Source organism: Schistocerca americana, chromosome 4 (assembly GCF_021461395.2).
Source record: "Schistocerca americana isolate TAMUIC-IGC-003095 chromosome 4, iqSchAmer2.1, whole genome shotgun sequence".
Lineage (NCBI taxonomy): Eukaryota > Metazoa > Arthropoda > Insecta > Orthoptera > Acrididae > Schistocerca > Schistocerca americana.
This window is the reverse complement of record NC_060122.1, coordinates 585,578,158-585,599,401: the sequence shown is the minus strand read 5'-3', so window position 1 is coordinate 585,599,401 and position 21,244 is coordinate 585,578,158. Positions and strand designations below refer to the sequence as shown.

At 38.3% G+C, this 21,244-nt stretch overlaps 1 protein-coding gene across 1 annotated transcript in view; it reads left to right on the top strand.

Moving 5' to 3' along the window:
• Positions 1-21,244, top strand: part of LOC124613628 (pickpocket protein 19-like) — a 179,213-nt gene that overhangs the window by 6,608 nt on the left and 151,361 nt on the right. The window contains exon 2 of the mRNA XM_047142342.1: positions 17,972-18,175. Coding sequence (XP_046998298.1) covers positions 17,972-18,175 — 204 coding nt within the window. The remainder of the gene's footprint in view (positions 1-17,971; positions 18,176-21,244) is intronic.

Here is a 21,244-nt window from a genome sequence, read left to right as displayed (position 1 = left end):
ATCTTCATGGTCCTGTAGCAGCTGCAATAGTAATTAACGATGTCAACATGAGAACACGTAGGGCTTGCCTGCTAGTGAGCCCGGTGTTCAACAACGTGCACTGAACAGCATGCTTCGAAACACTTATGCCTGCATTAGCACTGTACTTCGCTATCAGATCAAGTACAGACTAAAAGACACCCATGGTACATACAATGGTTTCCTGTTACATCTTTCAGCACTTTGCAGTACACAAATTATCATCGTGTTCCATCTTGTTTCGGGAATCTGGAAGCAGCACCCTTTACTTCATGATATGTCGCTACAGGCATTTAACGTATACTATTGCACATTCAGGTCGTCTAGATTCTGTGTAGAAATGAATTGTCTCAGCAGTGTGCAACTTTTCCTGGTATTCCCAGCTAATTGGTTACATCTGTTCGAGTGTGATTGCCAATCCTGTCAACTGAAGACGGAGTTTCTGAAAACTGGAAAGGGAAATCCTGGAGGGCAGTTTTTTATGCAAGTATTTTATGACACAAGGCTTTATCTAATTTCTCATTCAGCCAGATGTCCTCATCGCAGATCATATGTACCGGTATACCTGTTTGAATGGCAGGTTTGCTAATTTTTCCGGATTTTAATCTATTTTGTTTCCCGGGGACTTGGACAGGAAAGGTATCCAGGATCACTGTCTACCTTTTTTTCTGATTGGTTTGATGCTGCGACGCACCTGGAAATCCTCTCCTGTGCCACCTCTTCATCTCAGAGTACCTCTTGCACCCAACTTATTTGTTGGATGTAATACGGTCTCCGTCTTCCTGTACAGTTTTTACCTGTTACAGTTCCCTCTAGTACTTTGGAGCCTATACCTCGATGCCTTAACAGACGTCCGGCCATTCTGACCATTCTTCTCGTCAGTTTCTTTTTCCAAATATTCCTTTTCTCTGCGGCGAACTTCCACATTCCTGATTATCCTGTCCAATTTTTACACATTCTACTGTAGCAGTACATTAAAACCTTTCGATTCTCTTCTGGTCCGATTTTCCCACAGTCTATGATTCCTTACTAAACAGTGCTGTGCTCCAAACTGTTGCGCTTCTGTTTTTCCCAAACTGTCCCGTAACTGTTGTAAAACCCGAAATAAAAAGTCTATCCAGTTAATTAATCTCCACAAATAAATGAAATATGAATTAATACCAGTAATTGCCAGTACTTAACAAATGCAGATTGCAATTTCCTATTTTGAATTAACTGTACGTAAACATAAATAAGAAGCGTCTATGGAAGCATATTGCACTTCGCTGTAGGCAAGAGCACGTGCTGTGTGTCGTGTCAGCTGGCGAGGAAACAGTCACAGCAGAATTCGCGGAAGGCACAAGAACATATGCAAAGAACTACGTCAGGGGGTCACACTGTACAGTGCTTTGATGTAAGCCGCCTCGGAGCAGGAGCTCTAAAGGTCACAACGCACACTGTATCTCTACGCTATGTGGGAACAACGCAGTCTGTTTTTAACGAGCTGTGTTTGGCTTGGGGACGGGTGCTGTTTTGGCAGAGTCCAGGAAGAAATCCTTTTGGGTTCAAATGGCTCTGAGCACTATGGGACTCAACGGCTGAGGTCATTAGCCCCTAGAACTTAGAACTAGTTAAACCTAACTAACCTTAGGACATCACAAACATCCATGCCCGAGGCAGGATTCGAACCTGCGACCGTAGCGGTCTTGCGGTTCCAGACTGCAGCGCCTTTAACCGCACGGCCACTTCGGCCGGCAAACCCTTTTGGGGACGGCACGACGGGCAATGAGTATTCGGCGAAATACACAGATCGCTAAGACAGCGTCTGAGAAAGTGTAGTGGGAACGAAAGAGTTCAAGGCACTCTCGAAGACTATAAAACACCGCCACCACTCCCAGGCTCCACAACACAAAATGTTTAATGAACTATAAAAACAGCTACCGTTGGGTAACCTAAACAATTTGGGAGTGGAAGAAAGAAACACTGTTGCACTTACATAGGTCTGCCTTTATTGGCCGACAGGCGAACGTAGACAGAGAGAGGGAGAGAATGGGATACAGCATTCGAGCGCCAAGTACTACGAAATTCGTAAATGGTTAATCAAGTGAAAAAGATTAAGGGAGGGAGACTAGTGTCTTTTAAGATAACTTATTACCGGTAGGCATTCGTAATGTGTATCATTCAACCAATCAAAATTACGTAACGCCAGAAAGACGGAGAGAACCTGGTCTTCATTGTCATACGCAGACTGCAGAAAGTTATTCTTCAGCCATGCGCCACCTGAGACAGACCTCACTTCGACAGCGAGAGGCTCTCACCTGACTAACATAAAATTAGAGGCACAGAGCCAACGATTAAGTGTGCAGCTACTTCAGCCACCATTTCCAGATTATGAGCATGGTGAGATCCAGCTACAGCTATGAGTCGACCTGTCCGGAAAGTCGAGTCATTTTTAACGATGTTCATTTATTTCAATATGCATTACGAAGACTTTTTTGTCGTTAGAGTTTCAGCGTGTTTTCAATTCCGACAACAGATGCGAACCAATAAACTTCTGTAGTACTAACCTTTAGCAATCACAGTACAGCTGACACGAATATAATTATTTTCTTGAAATATATTCAAACTGCGAATACGGTACCACCATATTACATAATCAACTGGAAACAAATGAAAATTTGTGCCGGACCGGGACTCGAAACCGAATTTCTCACTTAACATGAGTGATCGACTTCACTGCTTCGGCTGTCTGGACACACTTCACGGACAGACCCAAACTTCCGTATATCCCAGCATTTGCTTCCCATAGTACCCGCACAATTACGTGATTTTTGATTCGACGATTTCGTTCTTCGTCTCCGACTCTTGTTCGTCCCTCCTGGTTCTTGTACTCATTATATATTACCCGTCTTTCCCTATAGATTATTGCTATTTTTCTTAGAATTTCAAATATCTTGCACCATTTTACATTGTCGAATGCTTATTCTAGATCAACAAATCACACAACTGCGCCTTTTTTCTTCTCCAGTCTTGCTTTCTTTATCAACCGGAAGGTCAGAACTGCCTGTCTGGTGTATTTACATTACTTGAAGTCAGACTGATGGTCAACTGACAGATCCTCTATTTTCTTTTCATTTATTTTGTTTATTATTCTTGTTAGCAGCTTGGATACATGAGCTGTTACGCTGTTTGTGTGATAATCTCACACTTATATTCTCTTTCTATCTTCAGAATTGTACAGATGATGTTTTTTCGAAAGTCTGATAGTAAGTCGCCTATGTCATAGTTTCTAAACATGAAACTGAATAATCGTTTGATTGCCTCACTGATTTCAAAAATTCCTATGGAATGTTAACTATCCCTTCTGCCTCATTTGATCTCAAGCCTTTCACAGCTGTTTTAGACGTTCAGTCTGTTATTGGATCCACTATCTCTTCTATTTTGCCTTCAATTTCTTCTTTAATAGCGTCATCAGAAAATTTATAGAGGTGTTCAATGTACTCCTTCCATATACCCACTCTTTCCTGTGCGTTTAACAGTGGGACTATAACTGCAGTCTTATGTTGCCACCCTTGCTGATCATTTCAGTGATATATCTACATCCTGAATCGGTCCTTCCTATTATCCTTTCTTTTTCGACGTCTTCACACTTTCCTGTAGCCATTTCGCCATAGCTTCCCTGCGTATCCTATTTATTTATATTTCTGTATTACTGTCTTTTCTGAACATTTTTATACTTGCTTCTTTCGTGAAACAATTGAAGTATTTCTTCTGCTACTCAAGGTTTTTTCGGTATTACCTCCCTTGTACCTATGTTTGACTGTACAACATCTGTGATTGCTCTGTTTAGAGATGTCCACTCGTTTTCAGGCAAACGGCCTCTTGTAATATTCGTATCAAGCCGGCCAGTGCGGCCGTGCAGTTCTAGGCGCTACAGTCTGGAACCGCGAGACCACTATGGTCGCAGGTTCGAATCCTGCCTCGGGCATGGATGTGTGTGATGTCCTTAGGTTAGTTAGGTTTAAGTAGTTCTAAGTTTTAGGGGACTGATGACCTCAGAAGTTGAGTCCCATAGTGCTCAGAGCCATATGAACCATTTTTATTCGTGTCACAGTATCGATATCGTTAGTGAACTTCAACGACATCTCAGCATTCCTCAGTACTTCACTATCCCACTGCCTTCCACGATATTTCTTCTGGACGATTCTCTTAAACTTCAATTTACTCTTTATCACTACTTAATTGTAATCTGAGTTTATATCTGCTCCTGAGTGAGCTTTACAATCCAATACCTTATTCTGAATCTCTGTCGGACCATGATGTAATCCAACTGGTATGTTCCACTGTTTCTGAATCTTTTGAAGTATATCTCCTCTTCTGATTCTTGAACAGACTACTCGCTGAGTCCCATAGTGCTCAGAGCCATTTGAACTCAGAGACTACTCGCTATTACTAGCTAAAATTCATTGTTGCACTGAGTTAGTCTTTCTCCCCTCTCATTCGTGCTATCAAGCCAATTCTATTGTTCTGTATTGTATGGAACTGGGGACGTAGAAACGACGGAGAGGCTTCGTCCCCGCCGTAGCCCTCAGTGGTTCACAACCACACAACAGGCCACAGCTGCCCACTGACCCCACCGCCACCCACACTGAACCCAGGGTTACTGTGCGGTTCGGACCCCAGTGGACCCCCCCCCCCCCCTTCCCCTCCGGGGACGTCTCACGCCAGACGAGGGTAACCCCACTGTTTGCGTGGTAGAGTAATTATGGTGTATGCTTACGTGGAGAAAGTGTTTGCGCAGCAATCCCCGATATAGTGAAACTGAGGCGGAATAAGTGGAACTAGCCCGCAATCGCTGAGGCAGGTGGAAAACCGCCTTAAAAACCGTCTACAGGCTGGCCGGCACACCGTACCTCGGCACTAATCCGCCGGGCGGATTCGTGCCGGGGACCGGCACGCCTTGACGCCAGGAAAGCAGTGGGTTAGACCGCATGGCTAACCGGGCGGGCTATCAAGCCCATACTTCCCTGTAACTTTTCCTTATGCTCCTTCCCCTACAACCACATTCAGTCCTCCTTTGCATACTATATTCCTGTTCAGTACCCTCATATACTTTCTTTGTCTCTTCATCTTCTGCTTGTGACACCTACATTACACCTGAACTATCGTTGTCGGTTTTAGTTTTCTTTTGAATTGGAAGAGAACAACCCCATTACTGGACTGTTCACAATAACTCACCCTCTGCCTTACCTTCCTTTTCATAATAAATTCTACTCCCGTAATAACGCCGCCACTTCCACACTGCACTTTGTAATACGTGTGTTCCGGAGGATCCCTACAATATGGAATAGTGCGTCTGATCCGAAGTAAAATTATGGTGCAATAACATGGTGGGTGTTATAACCGATTCGTGTTAATAAAATTTTCTGTTAATACCGATAAACAAAGTCTCGCATAATTGAATATTTTTCAATAATCGATTTCAGTGGTCATTTGTTCTGATTTCCTGTTCATTAATCTGCACAATTAGCTGAAACAAACTTGCGGTCGCCAGCTCGCTGCTGTGCGAACAACTCTAGTATGATCAAATATTGGAATAATGACACTAGCAGCGTAACTCACCTCGTTCTTCTATTAGCAAATAACACTATTCAACTTCTCACAATACACTGACACAGCTATGAACTGGAATGCTACAGGAAAAGATGGGTTTCTTTTCTGTCTGTTAAATAGAACAGCTACTCAAGGCGCTAGCACTACACATTAAATTCTCTATAGCAATAGGGTCGCATCTAGCAGAATATTACGACGTTATTCACCTTAATGCTTAACATTGGCTGTCTTCAGTATACCTGCACCGGAATACGTTTGTATTTGCTCTTGTATATTAGCTTAGAAAATGGAAAAAATAATTGAATACATTTTCTGGTGTAGTGATTTTAGCAATAACTACAGTGTAATGCTCGCTGCAATGCTTAAGCAGTTAATTTGTTAATCAGTAACAAATAATGTAAAACTGATAACTGACATTCATGTTTTGACAGATGAAACGCAATGCTCTTTCAAATTAAGAAGCAATGTTTAATAAAAAAAGCCTGAAAGCTATCATTGGAAAGGTAGTACTACTGACGATTGTTAAAAACATTTAATGTGACTATGACCTGTTACTTTTCTGAAATACTTCTTGACCAGTCTTTAAAACAAATTAAGGTTATTACCTTTCAGTTTCAGAAAACATTATTATTTAACTGTTGTTCAATTGTGAACAGTTAACACAAAGCATTCTCAACGTTTCGACTGTTTCAAGCTAATCACAAAAAGTATGTTATTAGATTATTGTTCACTCATTTAGATAAGTTTCTGTCTCTTAATACAACTCGGAATTTCACTTAAGGGAAGGGAGGACCCTATCACGGAAAATTTTCGGGCTGTTGCACAACAATTACTGTCACAATAAGAAACTACAATTTGAATACTATGAGTTCTAAACGCTGGAATGTCAGTACAAACTCGTAGAATAAACTAGTGAAATCTTAATTTGTGCTGAATCTTCTTAGGTGCTTCTGTGGATAACATAAATTGTACAGGCTCTTCATCGCTCTTCCAGTACACAGCATTGGCCCCACAGTACATTCTGTTTTTGTGATTAGCTTGTCGCCAGTTAAGCTCTCGAAGTTTTGTACTTTGCCCACATAATTCCAAATACTGTCTGTCCATACAGAACCTTCTCATTGCAGCATAACGACGAACATTTTAGCATCTCATTGACACTCTCAAATCTCTGCACAATTTGACTGTAATACATTTTGCGTCTGAACCATAACCACTCTAGCAATGAAAAAGCAATGACTGCCCCTCCAAAAACTATTTCGCATGCAGGTGCGTCCAGGGACATTAATGAAGCCTACCGATCTATACTCTTACCGATAATGTTACACCTTTGACTATTCTAGCGTGTCTACACACAGTAATGTAAACATTTATCAGTAATGTATTGACATTTACGTCACTGGATTAAATAAAATTGGTAAAAATATCCTCGGCGTAACATTACAGAAAAAAATATACACAGTGCTAACCATACATCAAAGCGAAAAATCGATAATCCACTGTGTTGTGGTGTTACATGTGCTCCACTTTTCATTGATCTACATTACAAGATGTAGACTCAAGGAAGCTTCAAACACATAGCACAGTGCTTATGGTATTTTGAAATTTCAACAGAGCAATGACTACCAGTTCTATGAAAATTTTTCATATCTTAGCTACATGAACTACAATAACAATTTTGTCAATATTTCAATTACAGTACTTACACACATACGTTTTCACATATGCAGAAATACATGGCAAGCGTTTTTGTCACTCTTACTAATTATTGAAAAATATATTTGTTCACAACATTAATAGTTATTACTCATAGCAATTTTAACAAATTATTACTTTACTGTACCTAGAAAGCATAATTTTGTCTCTGTCCACTTATATATCATCTCACTAATTTGCTCTCTATGACATATTAGTCTTTATAAGCATTTATTACTTTTTATATTTGCATATTTTATGTTTCATTCCTGTAAAAGAACTATATTTCACTTGTGCCAAACAACTTTTCAAGATATTTTGTGTTCTGGTGCCAGCATGTCAAGCATGTTCATAGACACTCACTTCCAATTATTTTTCTATTCACCACTTTAGTTACTTTCTAGAATTATTATCCAAGTAAACAGTCTCAGTACACATATCTATGAAAAATTTACATACATAATGAATTTTATAAAAGTAGTATCATATGATACTCTTTACTTATTCATACAAGTTTCATAGTTAAGTCGCATTATGTATTTTTGTACTTTTATTTTTGACTTCATAAATGAATGTTAACATTAATCATTTTTTTTATTTTGGTGATGTTTCAGAGCTATAATGTTACAGACGCTTCGCCTTTCACAGACCGAGGGTAAACCTAGCAAAAAGCATTAGGATGAAGAACAAACTCAATCCTAAATGGTCATTTGTTAATGAATTTGAACGTGTGTATTTCACTGTCGGTTTCACTGGCTTTCTCCTGAGTTTTAATGATGACAACATCTCCTACCTTGAATTTAACTTGTTTCACTTTCTCATCAAACTCCTTTATTCATGCTTCAACGCACTTCATCATCTTTTCTCTCCAAAAAATCTTTTTATGAGACGTACCCAATTCTTATGTTGGTGGAAATTTGAATATCTCTTCTACTATGCTCTTTAGTTAATGACCAAAACTAATTTCAATTGGAGAAAAGCTCATTCTTTCGTGTGAGAATGAATTCATTATTTCTTCCATTTCAGATACATATTTGCCCAAGCTGTATGATCACTATGACAATAAGTCCTAAAATAACTGACCAATTCACACATACATCGTTCAGATGGGTTAGTTTGCGGGTGGTAGGCCGTAATATGAATCACTACACCACTTCATTTATTCCCTCATCCGAAACTTGGGATGTAAATCGAGGCCCATTGTCAGATAGTACAGGTTTTGAATGTCTGATTTCCACAAAATGTTTATTTGCTAATTTAGCTTTTCTCAAAGTATACAATTTTATAACTTTGGAAAAAGTATCCAACGCCACCAAAATGTATACAAAGTTTCCTGTCGTTTATGGCAGTGGACATTTATGGTCCATTGACAAAATTTCCAGATTGTCTTTAGGCTAAATGCTTTGCATGGCACCATTACTAGCTAAGTCCATCACTTTTTCTCTCCAACATTTATCACAAGCCCACACACTGTCCTTTACTTTCTTAGTTATATTAACAAATGTTACATGTTTAGATATTTATGTGTACACTTCTTTTGTCCACAGTGGTCATAAGCTAATGGTAGTAGTCTATCAATTCAGATATGTATTTACTTGGCCAACATATTCGACAGTGTTCACCAATTTCAATCTTTTGTAAATGTAATATGCCACCAACGCCACCAAAATGTATACAAAGTTTCCTGTCTTTTTGGCAGTGGACATTTGTGGTCCATTGCCAAAATTTCCAGATTGTTTTTAATAGTGTCTAAATTTGGTACCTTCATCATTAATAGAATCATTTTTATTTTTCACTAGCATTAAACATTCATCTTCAGATTGATAATGATGTATATTTTTACATGTGTTCTCTATCTTTCTTTTACCTTCAACCTCGTTAAAATACATCGTTTTAAATGTTCTCTCTGAACTCTCCCTGTTAGTTTTACCACCAGGATAAAATGGCAGTCTTGACAAGGCATCTGCTCCACAGTCATCAACTCCTTTAATGTAACAAATTTCATAATGAATCATCTATATGAATACTGCCCACCTTGTCAATTTGTCATACATCAGACGAACACTCTTCGAAAACGTCAACGTCTTACGACGGTTATGTATTGTTATTTTGCGTCTCCTTCAAAAACCTTTGATTTCCTAAAATCCCATACGATAGCTAATACATCTTTTCCTGACAGTGTAGTTTCGCTCATATTTGGATAATGTCCTACTTGCAAAAACTATTGCATGACTTTCTTTATCTTCTCCTTCTCCTATTTCCCGAAACATGTGAACTCCAACTTCCTCGTAGCTTCATCAGTATTCTCTATAAAACCTATTTTATTTCCCTGTTTCCTTCTTCTAAACCCTCAGCTGCTATCATCATTCCTTATCCTCAACCACAGTTTCAACTTCATTTACCGAGACACCTTGCGTATTTGCAACTGAACACCGGGCTAGAACCGGTGCGGCAACATCACTCGTGCATGTACGAGTATTCGCTCTGGCAACACTTGTAATTTCACGAACCTGCATTTCTAACACTCCTTAAAGAAGCCATTACCATTTTGTTGTTCGGGCCCAGCTAGCCTCTGCGCGACCTTGACTACCTGTAACAAAATTTTCTGTTCACTGTTATATCGTTATTGTTGCAGAAAAACTGATTTCTTTTCTGTTGGTGTTGGGGCCTCCAATTCTATTCGCGGTACTACGCCCCTTAACAGATACGAAGCGTCGTTTTCCTCATAACCTTTTTCACGAGGTCTGCAATTATGACCTCCCCTTCCTGGACGAAAACCTCTTCCGCCTCTTCTCAACTCCATCTACCTGTGCTGACCTCACATTGTAGTCGTTACTATTACCATTTTGGTGATAATGACTGCCACTATCATTATTGTGGTTTCTATTCTGGTTGCTGCTGTTGTTATAATGGTTTCGGTTTGGATGGTTGTTAACATTATTGTGTCACCGATTTTCACCATTACTGTGCAGCAGTCTCCTACGTCCTTTAAAAACGAGATTTTATTACAGTCCCTCATAACATAACTTCGGACATTTCGTGGTAGTCTGTCCCTCGGTATGTCCAGCATTCATTTTTCACTCATTTGACCTTCAAGTTTCCCGATTGTTTACACAGGTCCTTGCAATAGCTTTTTATACTCGAATTCCTCTTGCTTATCTGCTGACTACTATTCTTTTCCAAACCTTTTCAAAAATTCATCGAGCGTTTCGCAACCCCCGAAGGAGCGAGCTGCTCAGGTACCTGCACCTCCACTCAACCTTGTTATGGCAGTTCTCACGCGGCTTTCCCCCGGGAGTCCTTTTGGTATTAATGGCCTACACTTATCCATGAACACAGGCGAATGACTTCTGCTTTTTTGGATCAAACTTGCCGAGATCATTACCTGTCTGATTCTGACATGATCCTCCTATCGCTTGGCCTACAGTAAAACTTCTGGTACTCTCTAGGTTTTCCACACATTCCTGAACTTTGCTTGTTTCTGTGTTAATCGCGTTTGCAGCTCCCTGTAATCGAGATTCCGATTCTTGCTTAACCATATTCATTTTTTCATGCAAAGGATTTTCAGACTGCTTCACCTCTGATGTGACTGTTCCTCTCTTTAGATCAACATCTGTTTGGATATCGTTACTGACATTCTTCATATTTATAGCTACATTTTGATTTACTTTGGACACCACATACTGGTAATTCTCTTCGATAAAGCCACTCAATTCCTGTTGCGTACTTGACTTCATATTCTTTATTTCATTGGTAAACAAATTTTAAGGGTTTCCCTTTCATCTCCAAATTTCTCGTCCATTTCATTTTTCCAAGACTGAATAGACGTGTTAATTTTACTATTCAAAGATTGATTAGAATTTCGTAACTCAGTTCTCAAATTATTTAAGTCAGTGCTCAAAGATTGATCTGACTTCTTCAAGTCGGGGCTCAAAGATTTATCTAGCTCATCAGTTTCATTGTTCATCGCAGTTAAACCATTGATTTAAGCATTTCTGTTACCATATCCATGCGATCTGCACCCAATTTGATTTCTTGCCCCACTACTGGTTTCATTTCTGTTACACTTTCGTCCAAACGACTTTCATATCCCATGTAATTTGAATTTACATTTTCCATACTATCATCAAATCTTCCTGCTTTATTACTACATTGTTTATATCTGCCATATCCCCAATAGTCTTTGTTTCAATTTTGATATCCAATTTATTGTCAAACAACTCTGTACTCAGAACGTGATATTGTGTTTCTTATTCCACCTTCTTTTCTGAATTAGACCTTCTATACTACTGCTTACTGAAATTTATCTTACTCCTGAAAATTTCAAATAGGACACTTTTCAGGTTCAGAACAATGGTAATCAAATTACACTGCCCTGTCACCGGGAACCACGTATAACGCCCCCACCCAGTACTACATTTTGTCTGTAATGTCACGTTTTCCTAAGGATCCCTGCAGTGTGGAATAAGACATCTGAACCGAAGTAAAATTATCGTGTAGTAACGTACAGGTGTTACAGCCGATTCGTCATTAACCCGCTTTTCTATCAACAACGGTAAACAAGATCTCGGTTAACTGATGTATTATACAATGGTCGATTTGAAATTTCAGTAGTCAGTTGTTCTGATTTCCAGTTCATTAATCTGCACAGTTAGCTGAAACAAACTTACGGTCGCCAGCTCACTGCGTGAGCAACTGTAGTATGATGAAATATCGAAATAATGACGATAGCAGCGCAACTCACCTCGGTTTGTTGTTACCATATGACACTACTCAACTTCTCACAATCATTGACATAGCTGTGAAATGGAAATACTACAGGAAATTTTGGATTTCTTTCCTGTCTGTTTAACAGAACAGCTACTTAAGGCGCTGGCACTGCCCATTCAATTCTCTATAGCAATAGGGTCGCGTCCAGCAGAATATTACGACGTTACTCACCATAATGATGAATATTCGCTGCCTTCAGTATACTTGTATGGGAATACGTTTGTATTAACTCTTATATATTAGCTTCGAAATGGAGCAATAATCGAATACATTTCCTGGTGTAGTGATTTTAGCAATAACTACAGTGTAATGCTCGCTGCAATGCCTAAGCAGTTAATTTTGTTAATCAGTGAAAAGTAATGTAAAATCGAAAATTGTCATTCCTGTTTTGACTGTTGAAACGTAATTCCCTTTCAAATTCAGAAGCAATGTTTAATTAAAAAAAAAAAAAGCCTGAAAGCTCTCACTGGAAAGTGGTAGTACTGACGATTGTTAAAATCATTTAACCTGAGCATGACCAGTTACTTTTGTAAAATACTTTTTCAACAGTCTTTCAAAGAAATTAAAGTTATTATCTTTTGGTTTCGCAAAAAGTAGATCACACTTTCATTATTATTTAACTGTTGCTCAGTTGTAAGCAGTTACAATAAAACATTCTCAAAGTTTCTACTGTTTCAAACCAATCACAAAAACAATATTATTAGATTATTGTTCACTGATTTCGATAAGTTTCTGCCTCTTAATACAACTCGGAATTTCACTTAAGGAAAGGGAGGACCCTGCCACGGAAAATGTTCGTGCTGGAGAAGATCAATTACTATCTTAATGAAAAACTATAATTTGCACACTACCAGTTCTAAACGCAGGAATGCCTGTACAGACTCTAGGCTGGTTAGACTTTAATTTGTGCTGAATCTTCTTAGGGTTTCGGCGGATAACGTTATGCAGCAATAAATTGTACAGACTCTTCATGGCATCGATTTACAATATACAGCATGGCCATACAGTACATTTTTTTGCCAGTTAAGCTCTTGAAGTTGTGGCCACATATTTCTAAATACTGTCTGTCCACACAAAATCTCTCATCGCACCATAACGACGAACATTTCAGCACCATCATAAGCAGACACAGATCTCAGCACACTCTGACTGTAATACATTTTACGATTCAGTCAGAAGTAGTCCCAGTAACTCAAAAGCAGTGACTGCCTCTCTAGCAACTATTCTGCGTGGAGGAGCGTCCAAACGCATTACATAAGCCTATCGGTCGATAGTCTTATAGATAATGTTACACCCTTGACTATTCCAGCGTGTCTACATACAACACTTAAAAAACACCAGTAATATATTGACATATAGCTCACTGAATTAAATAACATTAATAAAAATATTCGCGGCATAAACATTACCGAGAAATATACATTAAAGCGAAAAATCGATAATCCACTTTATTGTGGTGTTAAACTGTTACACCATTTTCTGCTGCTGCTCATATTATCCCATATTCTTCCGGACTAAACCCTTATCTTCTTTGCATTTCACTTCACTGACCCCCACTGTAGCTACATTGAAGCTTTGAAATTCCATTATCAGATTTTCTTCGTTCCTCTGCCGCTAACGTTCCCAAATCCAGTAATTAACATTCTGATCCAGTGATGAGAGGAATTTAAGGCCAGAAGGAAGAAGAAGATCCTCTCTAAATTTTGGACAATATCATCAGGATGTAAAACGAAGCATATTACACTAATTATATGTGACAATTTTAAACACTCCCGTGCACCATAAACTATTCTACTACCGTTATGCAACAGCTGCGCCAGTATCGAATATTCCGAGGTCAAGTTAAAGGCACACTGTGTGATACGATAACTGAGTTTTATTTATAATTGTAAAACCAATGTAGATCATTATTTAAGAGTATTATATCACAAACAAATGAAATATGAAGTAATAAGTTGTTGTCAACTATTCGATTTTAATTTCTTTCATTTAATAATTTGTTTTGGCTCTTGACTATGAGACAGAATCACGTTTTGTGCCACAAACTAGAATGTAGTATCCATACCTATTAACATATGGATGATGTCGAAGGATCAGATTATCTTTATAGAGTATGAGAAAACCTTGTTCTTCGAAATAATGGATGGTCATGGGTTAAGAATGATTCTGTTCTTGACACACATATATGTCACATAACGTTGATGGACTTCAAGGCTGTTGACAAACAGTGCTAATACATGTATTGTTATCAGAAATGCGGAGACTTTTAGTTATTGCAAAATATAACAGTGAGAAGCGCATAAAAAGCTGAGATGTTTAGACATAAGTTTAATGAAACAGAAGATGACACGACATGTTACTTTAGTAGAGAACGGACTGATAAAATAGATTATGAATATGCAGTGACAATTGAAAATACATTCCATACCACGAAACGAACCTTAGTGTGTTTATCAACGTTGGCTGTCGACCTAACCGTTAGAAGACATCTAAGTGCAGTTATATGTGATTCAAATTATCACTGTCACAGATCTTTCCACATGTATATCCTTTGTGGGTGGGTGAGATTAGATTAGATTCGAATTACTTTCATTCCAATTGATCCATAGGGAGGAGGTCCTCCAGCATGTAGAACATGTCAGAAAAACAACAATATATGACAAATATTAACAACTCAAACAAATAAGCTAATGTACCATTCTACAGGTCCCAAGTGGAATGATCATCATTTTTTAATGAACACAATATGAAAGAATAATTTTACAAATTCTTATGCACTGAATTTAAAATAAAAATATTTATTTATAAGGTTATAAACGTGTAATACAACTACTATAATACTTATTTACAATGAACACATTACTGTAGTGAAATGGTGCATAAGTTAGATTGTACTTACAGACACACACATACACTTACTTACAATGAACACTTTCTGCACTGAAATTGTGCAGAAGTTATACATAAACATATATATATATATATATATATGTGTGTGTGTGTATGTATATATATATATATATATATATATATATATATATATATATATTAGTTTGTTCTACTGAGAAATTCATAAATGAAGTAGAAGGAGTTGGCCACCAATAAATCCTTTAGGTTTCTTTTAAACTGAATTTCATTGGTTGTGAAGCTTTTTATGGCTGCTGTCAAGTTATTGAAAATGTGTGTTCCTGAATAATGCACGCCAATTGTACAAGACTAGGTGACTTTAAATCCTTGTGAAGATTATTCTTATTTCTAGTATTGATTCCATGAATTGAGCTGTTGATTTGAAATATAATTGGGAAGCAGTAGCTAGTATCACTAGTTCCCTATACAGGCTTCTGCAGCATGTTCTTGAGTTCACACCACATATAACTCTTACTACACGTTTTTGTGCCCAGAAAACGTTAGCTTGACTTGATGAATTACCCCAAAAAATAATCCCATATGACATTATGGAATGAAAGTAAGCATAGTATGTGAGCTTTTACATTTTTATATCCCCTATGTCTGACACAATTCGCATTGCAAATAGAGATTTGTGAAGATGCTTCAGCAGTTCTGTGGTGTGCTTTTCCCAGTTGAATTTATTATCAAGCTGTAATCCCAAGAATTTAACACTGTCCACTTCTTCTATCTGCTTGTCATCGTATGTTAGGCATATACTTGTGGGACACCCCATACAAGTTCTGAACTGCATGTAGTGTGTTTTTTCAAAGTTTAATGACAAAGAATTGGCTAGAAACCAGCGATTAATGTCCACAAAAATTTTATTAGCTGATCTTTCTAAGACTACACTGATTTGCTATTTATTGCAATGTTTGTATCATTGGCAAACAAAACGAACTTGGCATCTGGTAATGTTACTGATGAAAGGCTATTGATATAAACAAGAAAAAGTAAGGGCTCTGAGCTGGAACCTTGTGGGACCCCACATGTAATTAGTTCCCAGTTGGAGGATGCCTGATGGCTTGATACATGTCTCTATCGTAATAATACCCTTTGTTTCGTGCCAGAGATATAAGATTTGAACCATTTTGCAGCATTTCCTGTTACACTAGAACATTCTAATTTACTTAAAAAGATATTGAGGTTTACACAGTCAAATGCTTTTGACAGATCACAAAATATACCAGTTGCCTGCAGTTTTTTATTTAATGAAATAAGCACATTTTCACTGTAAATGTAGATTGCTTCTCAATGTCAGAACCCTTTAGAAATCCGAACTGTGACTTTTACAGTATGTTATTTGAGATAAGATGGTTATAAAGCCGATTGTACATTACTTTTTCTAGAAATTTTAAGAATGCTGGCAAAAGTGAAATTGGGCGGAAATTTGATGCTATTTCTTTATCTCCTTTCTTAAACAGTAGCTTAACTTCAGCATATTTTAACCATTCAGGAAATATTCCACTGATAAATGACTGGTTACACTGATAGCTTAATATGTTACTTAACTCAGAATCACATTCTTTAATTAGCTTTGTAGATATTTCATAATAACCACTAGATGTTTTTGATTTTAAAGATTTTATGATGGTCATTATTTCTGCTGGGGTGGTGAGTGTCAGATTCATATTATGGAAGTTACTTGAAATGTCTGGACTGAGGTATTCCATAGCAGCATCTACAGAATCTGGCAAATCCATCTTTTCAGTAACAGTTATAAAATGTTTGTTAAAACGTTCTGCAACACTATACACATCTGTCACCAATGTATCATTTAGTCTTAATGCTATTTGTTCCTCTTCATGTCTGGTTCTACTGGTCTCCTCCTTCACTATATCCCATATTGTCTTTATTTTGTTATCTGATATGACTATCTTTTCCTTGTAATATAGTTGCTTTGATGTCCGTATTACAGTCTTTAATATTTTGCAGTATTTCTTGTAATGTGTTATAGCGTCAACATCAGAACTGTTCTGCGAATTTGTGACCTTTGTGATTCTCATGCCACATTCACCTTTGTCAGTGGTGACCAGAAATTGTAGGGAGAAACTTTAATGACAATGAAAGTTTTGAATCCTGGTGTTGTACAAATTTCCGTTTGCCATTGCATTTTCTTCATATTGAAGGTTTTCTATCTTTTGATGCCATTGCACCATCATTGCTTTCATCCCAATCGATGCAGTTCTCTCATTTTTTGACATCGCTGTCACATAGCGCTATGCGATATTGTTTCATTTTTCTGCCTCTGTGCGTATTTCCTTGTGAGGAAAGATCTGTGTGTTTTATTCCTGGGAAGGTGCACTGTCAGTGTGGCCTCTAATTTCTGTTTGTCGGAAGAAGGCTGTCAGTGAGTCTACAGGAGGGTCGAACACCAACGGGGAGTTTAGCATTTTCACGAGGTGTGACCGTGGCCCACTCCGTGCTTTTGTTGGGTAGAGATAGCATCTGTCCTGAGAGAGTAACTGACGGTGACATTATTGCCTCTTTCTTTTCTGTACGGACCTTAAAGGATCAGAAGGAGAAAGTCGGTTGCTTTCGCTCAAAAATTTTGGTGTATCCAGTCAAATGAACGGACCCTACTACCGTTCTTGGCCCGAAAAGATTCACCAATCGGTGGGACACTGCTCCAGGACAGTCTACCAATGGACTGAGAGGAAAGACAAATAACATTGGAGGTTAGAACATCCGTCGCACAAAGATCAATAACGTAAATAGTGAGGTCATAAAGTTGAAGACAGCATTAGTCAAATGTCCTCTGAAATGGCTTTCCGTATCTCACCACTAGCGGTTTGAATGTAGCTCTTTGTACCACAATTCATTAATCTCTGCTTTCTTTTTCTAGATCTTGCCACGCGACAGTTCTGTGTCTGAGAAGTGAAAAGTGAAGAGTAACGGATATAAAGCAGCGGATCTACAGCGTCCTCGAGTAGCCCTTCTTTCACTGTTTCAGGCTGTATTGGGTGGCTGTTATTCTCTGCTGTTCGGCATTCTGCGCGTTGTTCGTTTATAACATTTGGACCGAATATGAAGACAGCCCGACTTCGACAACCATAGAAATGACCAATTACCCTCTGTACCGCATACCTTTCCCAGCAGTTACCATCTGCCCATACACTAAAATTCGCAGAACAGTGGGAGAGAAGATTCTTGCAAGGTAGGAGGAATATATTGGATACAGAATTTCATTTGTATCTGTAATGTGTGAAATTAACAGAAGTCATGCAATGCACTAATGTAACTCATTTATAACAAAAGTGAATGACTTATATTGTTCTCAGCTTTATGTCAACTATGTTTCAGTTAAAAGTACGTTTACTTCTTCATACTGTTGGTCAAACATTTTGTATTGCTGCTTTTACGCATCATAAAGGTACAAAACCTGTTGTTGGCCTTTATTGTTATCCTGCTTCTCACTGCCGTGGAATGTTTAATTATGACACGATACAAATTTTTATTTTACAGCGATAGAGGATGGGGTACTGAAATGTGAACTGTCAGGTATTGGTTTAGAATTCAAATTTGTTTTCTATTCTTTAATCAAGACTCTGTGAAGTAATTAGGTATGTATGCCTTTTGCTCTGGCTGTTATATGAAAAAAAATTGAGAACTCGTAATAGTTTTGACGGCATACTTGATGTGTGAAATGTGGTTTTAAGGAATTGTAATGCATACCGTTGGTAATAGAAAGAACCTAAGCACGGATTCTTAACGAGGGGCTTAAGTTCTTGGGCAAAGATTGTTGAGGAAACACGCTTCCAAATACGCGATGTTCACTAATTAGCATTCTTCTTTGAATGACTTATTTATAGCACAAGGGTTACAAACCAATAAATGAAATGAACTAAGATCTGGCTCAGCGGATGACGAGAATTTAAACGAGCATGACAGAAGACAACGTATCGTAACCCACGCTAGAGTCTATCGTATAGCACATTACCCTTTTCACTGTCTACTTTCCTTAAGTGTGCTTTGATACTGCATGCGAACTGATCTTTCGGGACTGAATGCAGAGGGTGGAGTGGGTAACGTTAAGGGTGCTAACAAGATCATTTATGTAACAAGAAACGTTCCTTTTATCATGAAAGGCGAAGATTTACTGATCTAAAACCAAAGGATTAATTACAAAAACATTTTTGAACACACTCAGTACACAGTTTTCATGGCGCAGTCTAGCGCATTTAATTGTAGTTGCACCGCCTGGGGTAGCCGTGCGGTCTACGTGCGTATTGTCACGGTCGGCGTGGCTCACCCCATCGGAGGTTCGAGTCCTCCCTCGGGCATGGGTGTGTGTGTCGCCCTTAGCGTAAATTAGTTTAAGTTAGATTAAGTAGTGTGTAAACTTAGGGACCGATGACCTCAGCAGTTTGCTCCCATAAGAGCTTACCACAAATTGGATTGTAGTTGATTACCGAATTACGTTAAGTTGGTGAAATTCATTGATAGTGGATGCAGCCTCGGTTGAGAGACATTAAAGTGGCTGATGGAAGGAGAAGTTATGTTAGCTCATGCTCGCACTCATGCAGTTGTTTATCTAACACTCTATTGTACGTGAGCCAAGCAGAGAGTGGACGCGGTAGATGTTGAGTGAAGCCACATCAAAGACATACAGTCGATGACATTTCTTAAAAAATCGGTAAAATAGTCACTGGATAGTAATTCTGAATGCTTAAAAGTAATCTTTATGCACAGATTTTAACTTAGTAGACACTGCAAGATATTATAATTTTCTAGCTGGGAGTTACGCAGAACAAAGACCGTCCTACTAGACATTAAGAAATGACCAATGAAAAGGTATAAAACTGCACACGAATTCCTCCACTCATTACTTGATTTAATTCTAGGCAGAACTGAACAAACTATAGGCTCATAGTGGTTACGGCGATCGATTACGTGAACACAGAGTGATGCCTTAAGTCCGGACAAAACAGTGACCATCAGATTGCTCTTTCTCAGAAAATGTAACAAAATAAACAAATAAACGAACAAGTCGGCCCTTTAGTTCTCCAGAGCCTACTGGTCTACTCTATAGATAGCGAGGAACAACAAAATCAGCGATATACGTAGACGAAATGCGTAAATATGTGAGTTCAAGGAAACAGCTATGATTGGCCCGTTTAAAATGGAAACGTCACATTCGTCATGTAACTGGGAATATATGTGAGGAGCGATTTAGAACCGCAGAAACCTCGGTCAATGATTCCTGATTCGGGTCCCCAATAGAACAATGAGTGTTCCAAAGACCTGATGGGCTTCGACTTGTTCTGTTATCGACTTCTCCCTCCCACTCCTGGCCCCAGCGCACACTTCAATTAGTTGACGAAAGAAAGAAGTATAAAAAGCTGAGGAAAAGAAGTGAATAGAACAATGTGATTTACTTAGAAATGGAATCAATAAGAGGTGGAAGGAAGCTAAAGCAAATTAATTCCAGGGAAGATGCGAAGTTATCGAAAAAGAAATATTAACTGAAAGATGGATCTGAAGTACAGAAAATTGAAATAACTTTCCAAGAATTTAAAAGCGAAGCCTTCAACATTAAGGCTGCGAAAAGAATTCTATTGTTAAACGTACACGAGAGAAAATAGGTAAGTGGAAAGAGTACATAAAGGACTTCCACGAGAGGGAGGATATGTTTGGTGTCGAGTTAGAAGAAGAAATATGTTTCGATCTGGACACAGGGATCCAGAACTATTGAAGAAAGCTTTGGAAGAGGTGTGAGTAAATAAAGCAGAAGGCACAGAAAACATTTCTCCAGAGATTTATAAAGTGATTGGGGAAGTGGCAACAAAATAATTATTCAAGCTACTATTTAGAATCTTTGAGACTTGAGAAACAGGCGATCATTTGGTTTTTGGGAAAGTCAGTTCTGACGTTAAGCTTGATATTGGAGGAAGAATGAAGATAATTTCAGAGAAAATTCATTCCACAGAATGGTGTGGTTCAAAACATTTGTAATCCTGAGAAAAATAGTCGTGCACTATGGGAAAATATAAGTAATAGACAATAAGCACCACACGCAAGATAGAACATTAAGCATTGCAGGCCAAAAACGAAGGGCTCGAATAATAAAGGAGGTATGGGAAAATACAGTGCTTCTACTCTAATGTCTGACCTATATAACGAAGCAGCAATGAAGATAATAAAAATGACTTTCCGATATGGGCTTAAATTTTAGGGTGAAAGGGATGATAAGATTCGCTAATGACACAGAATATGGACTGACAAG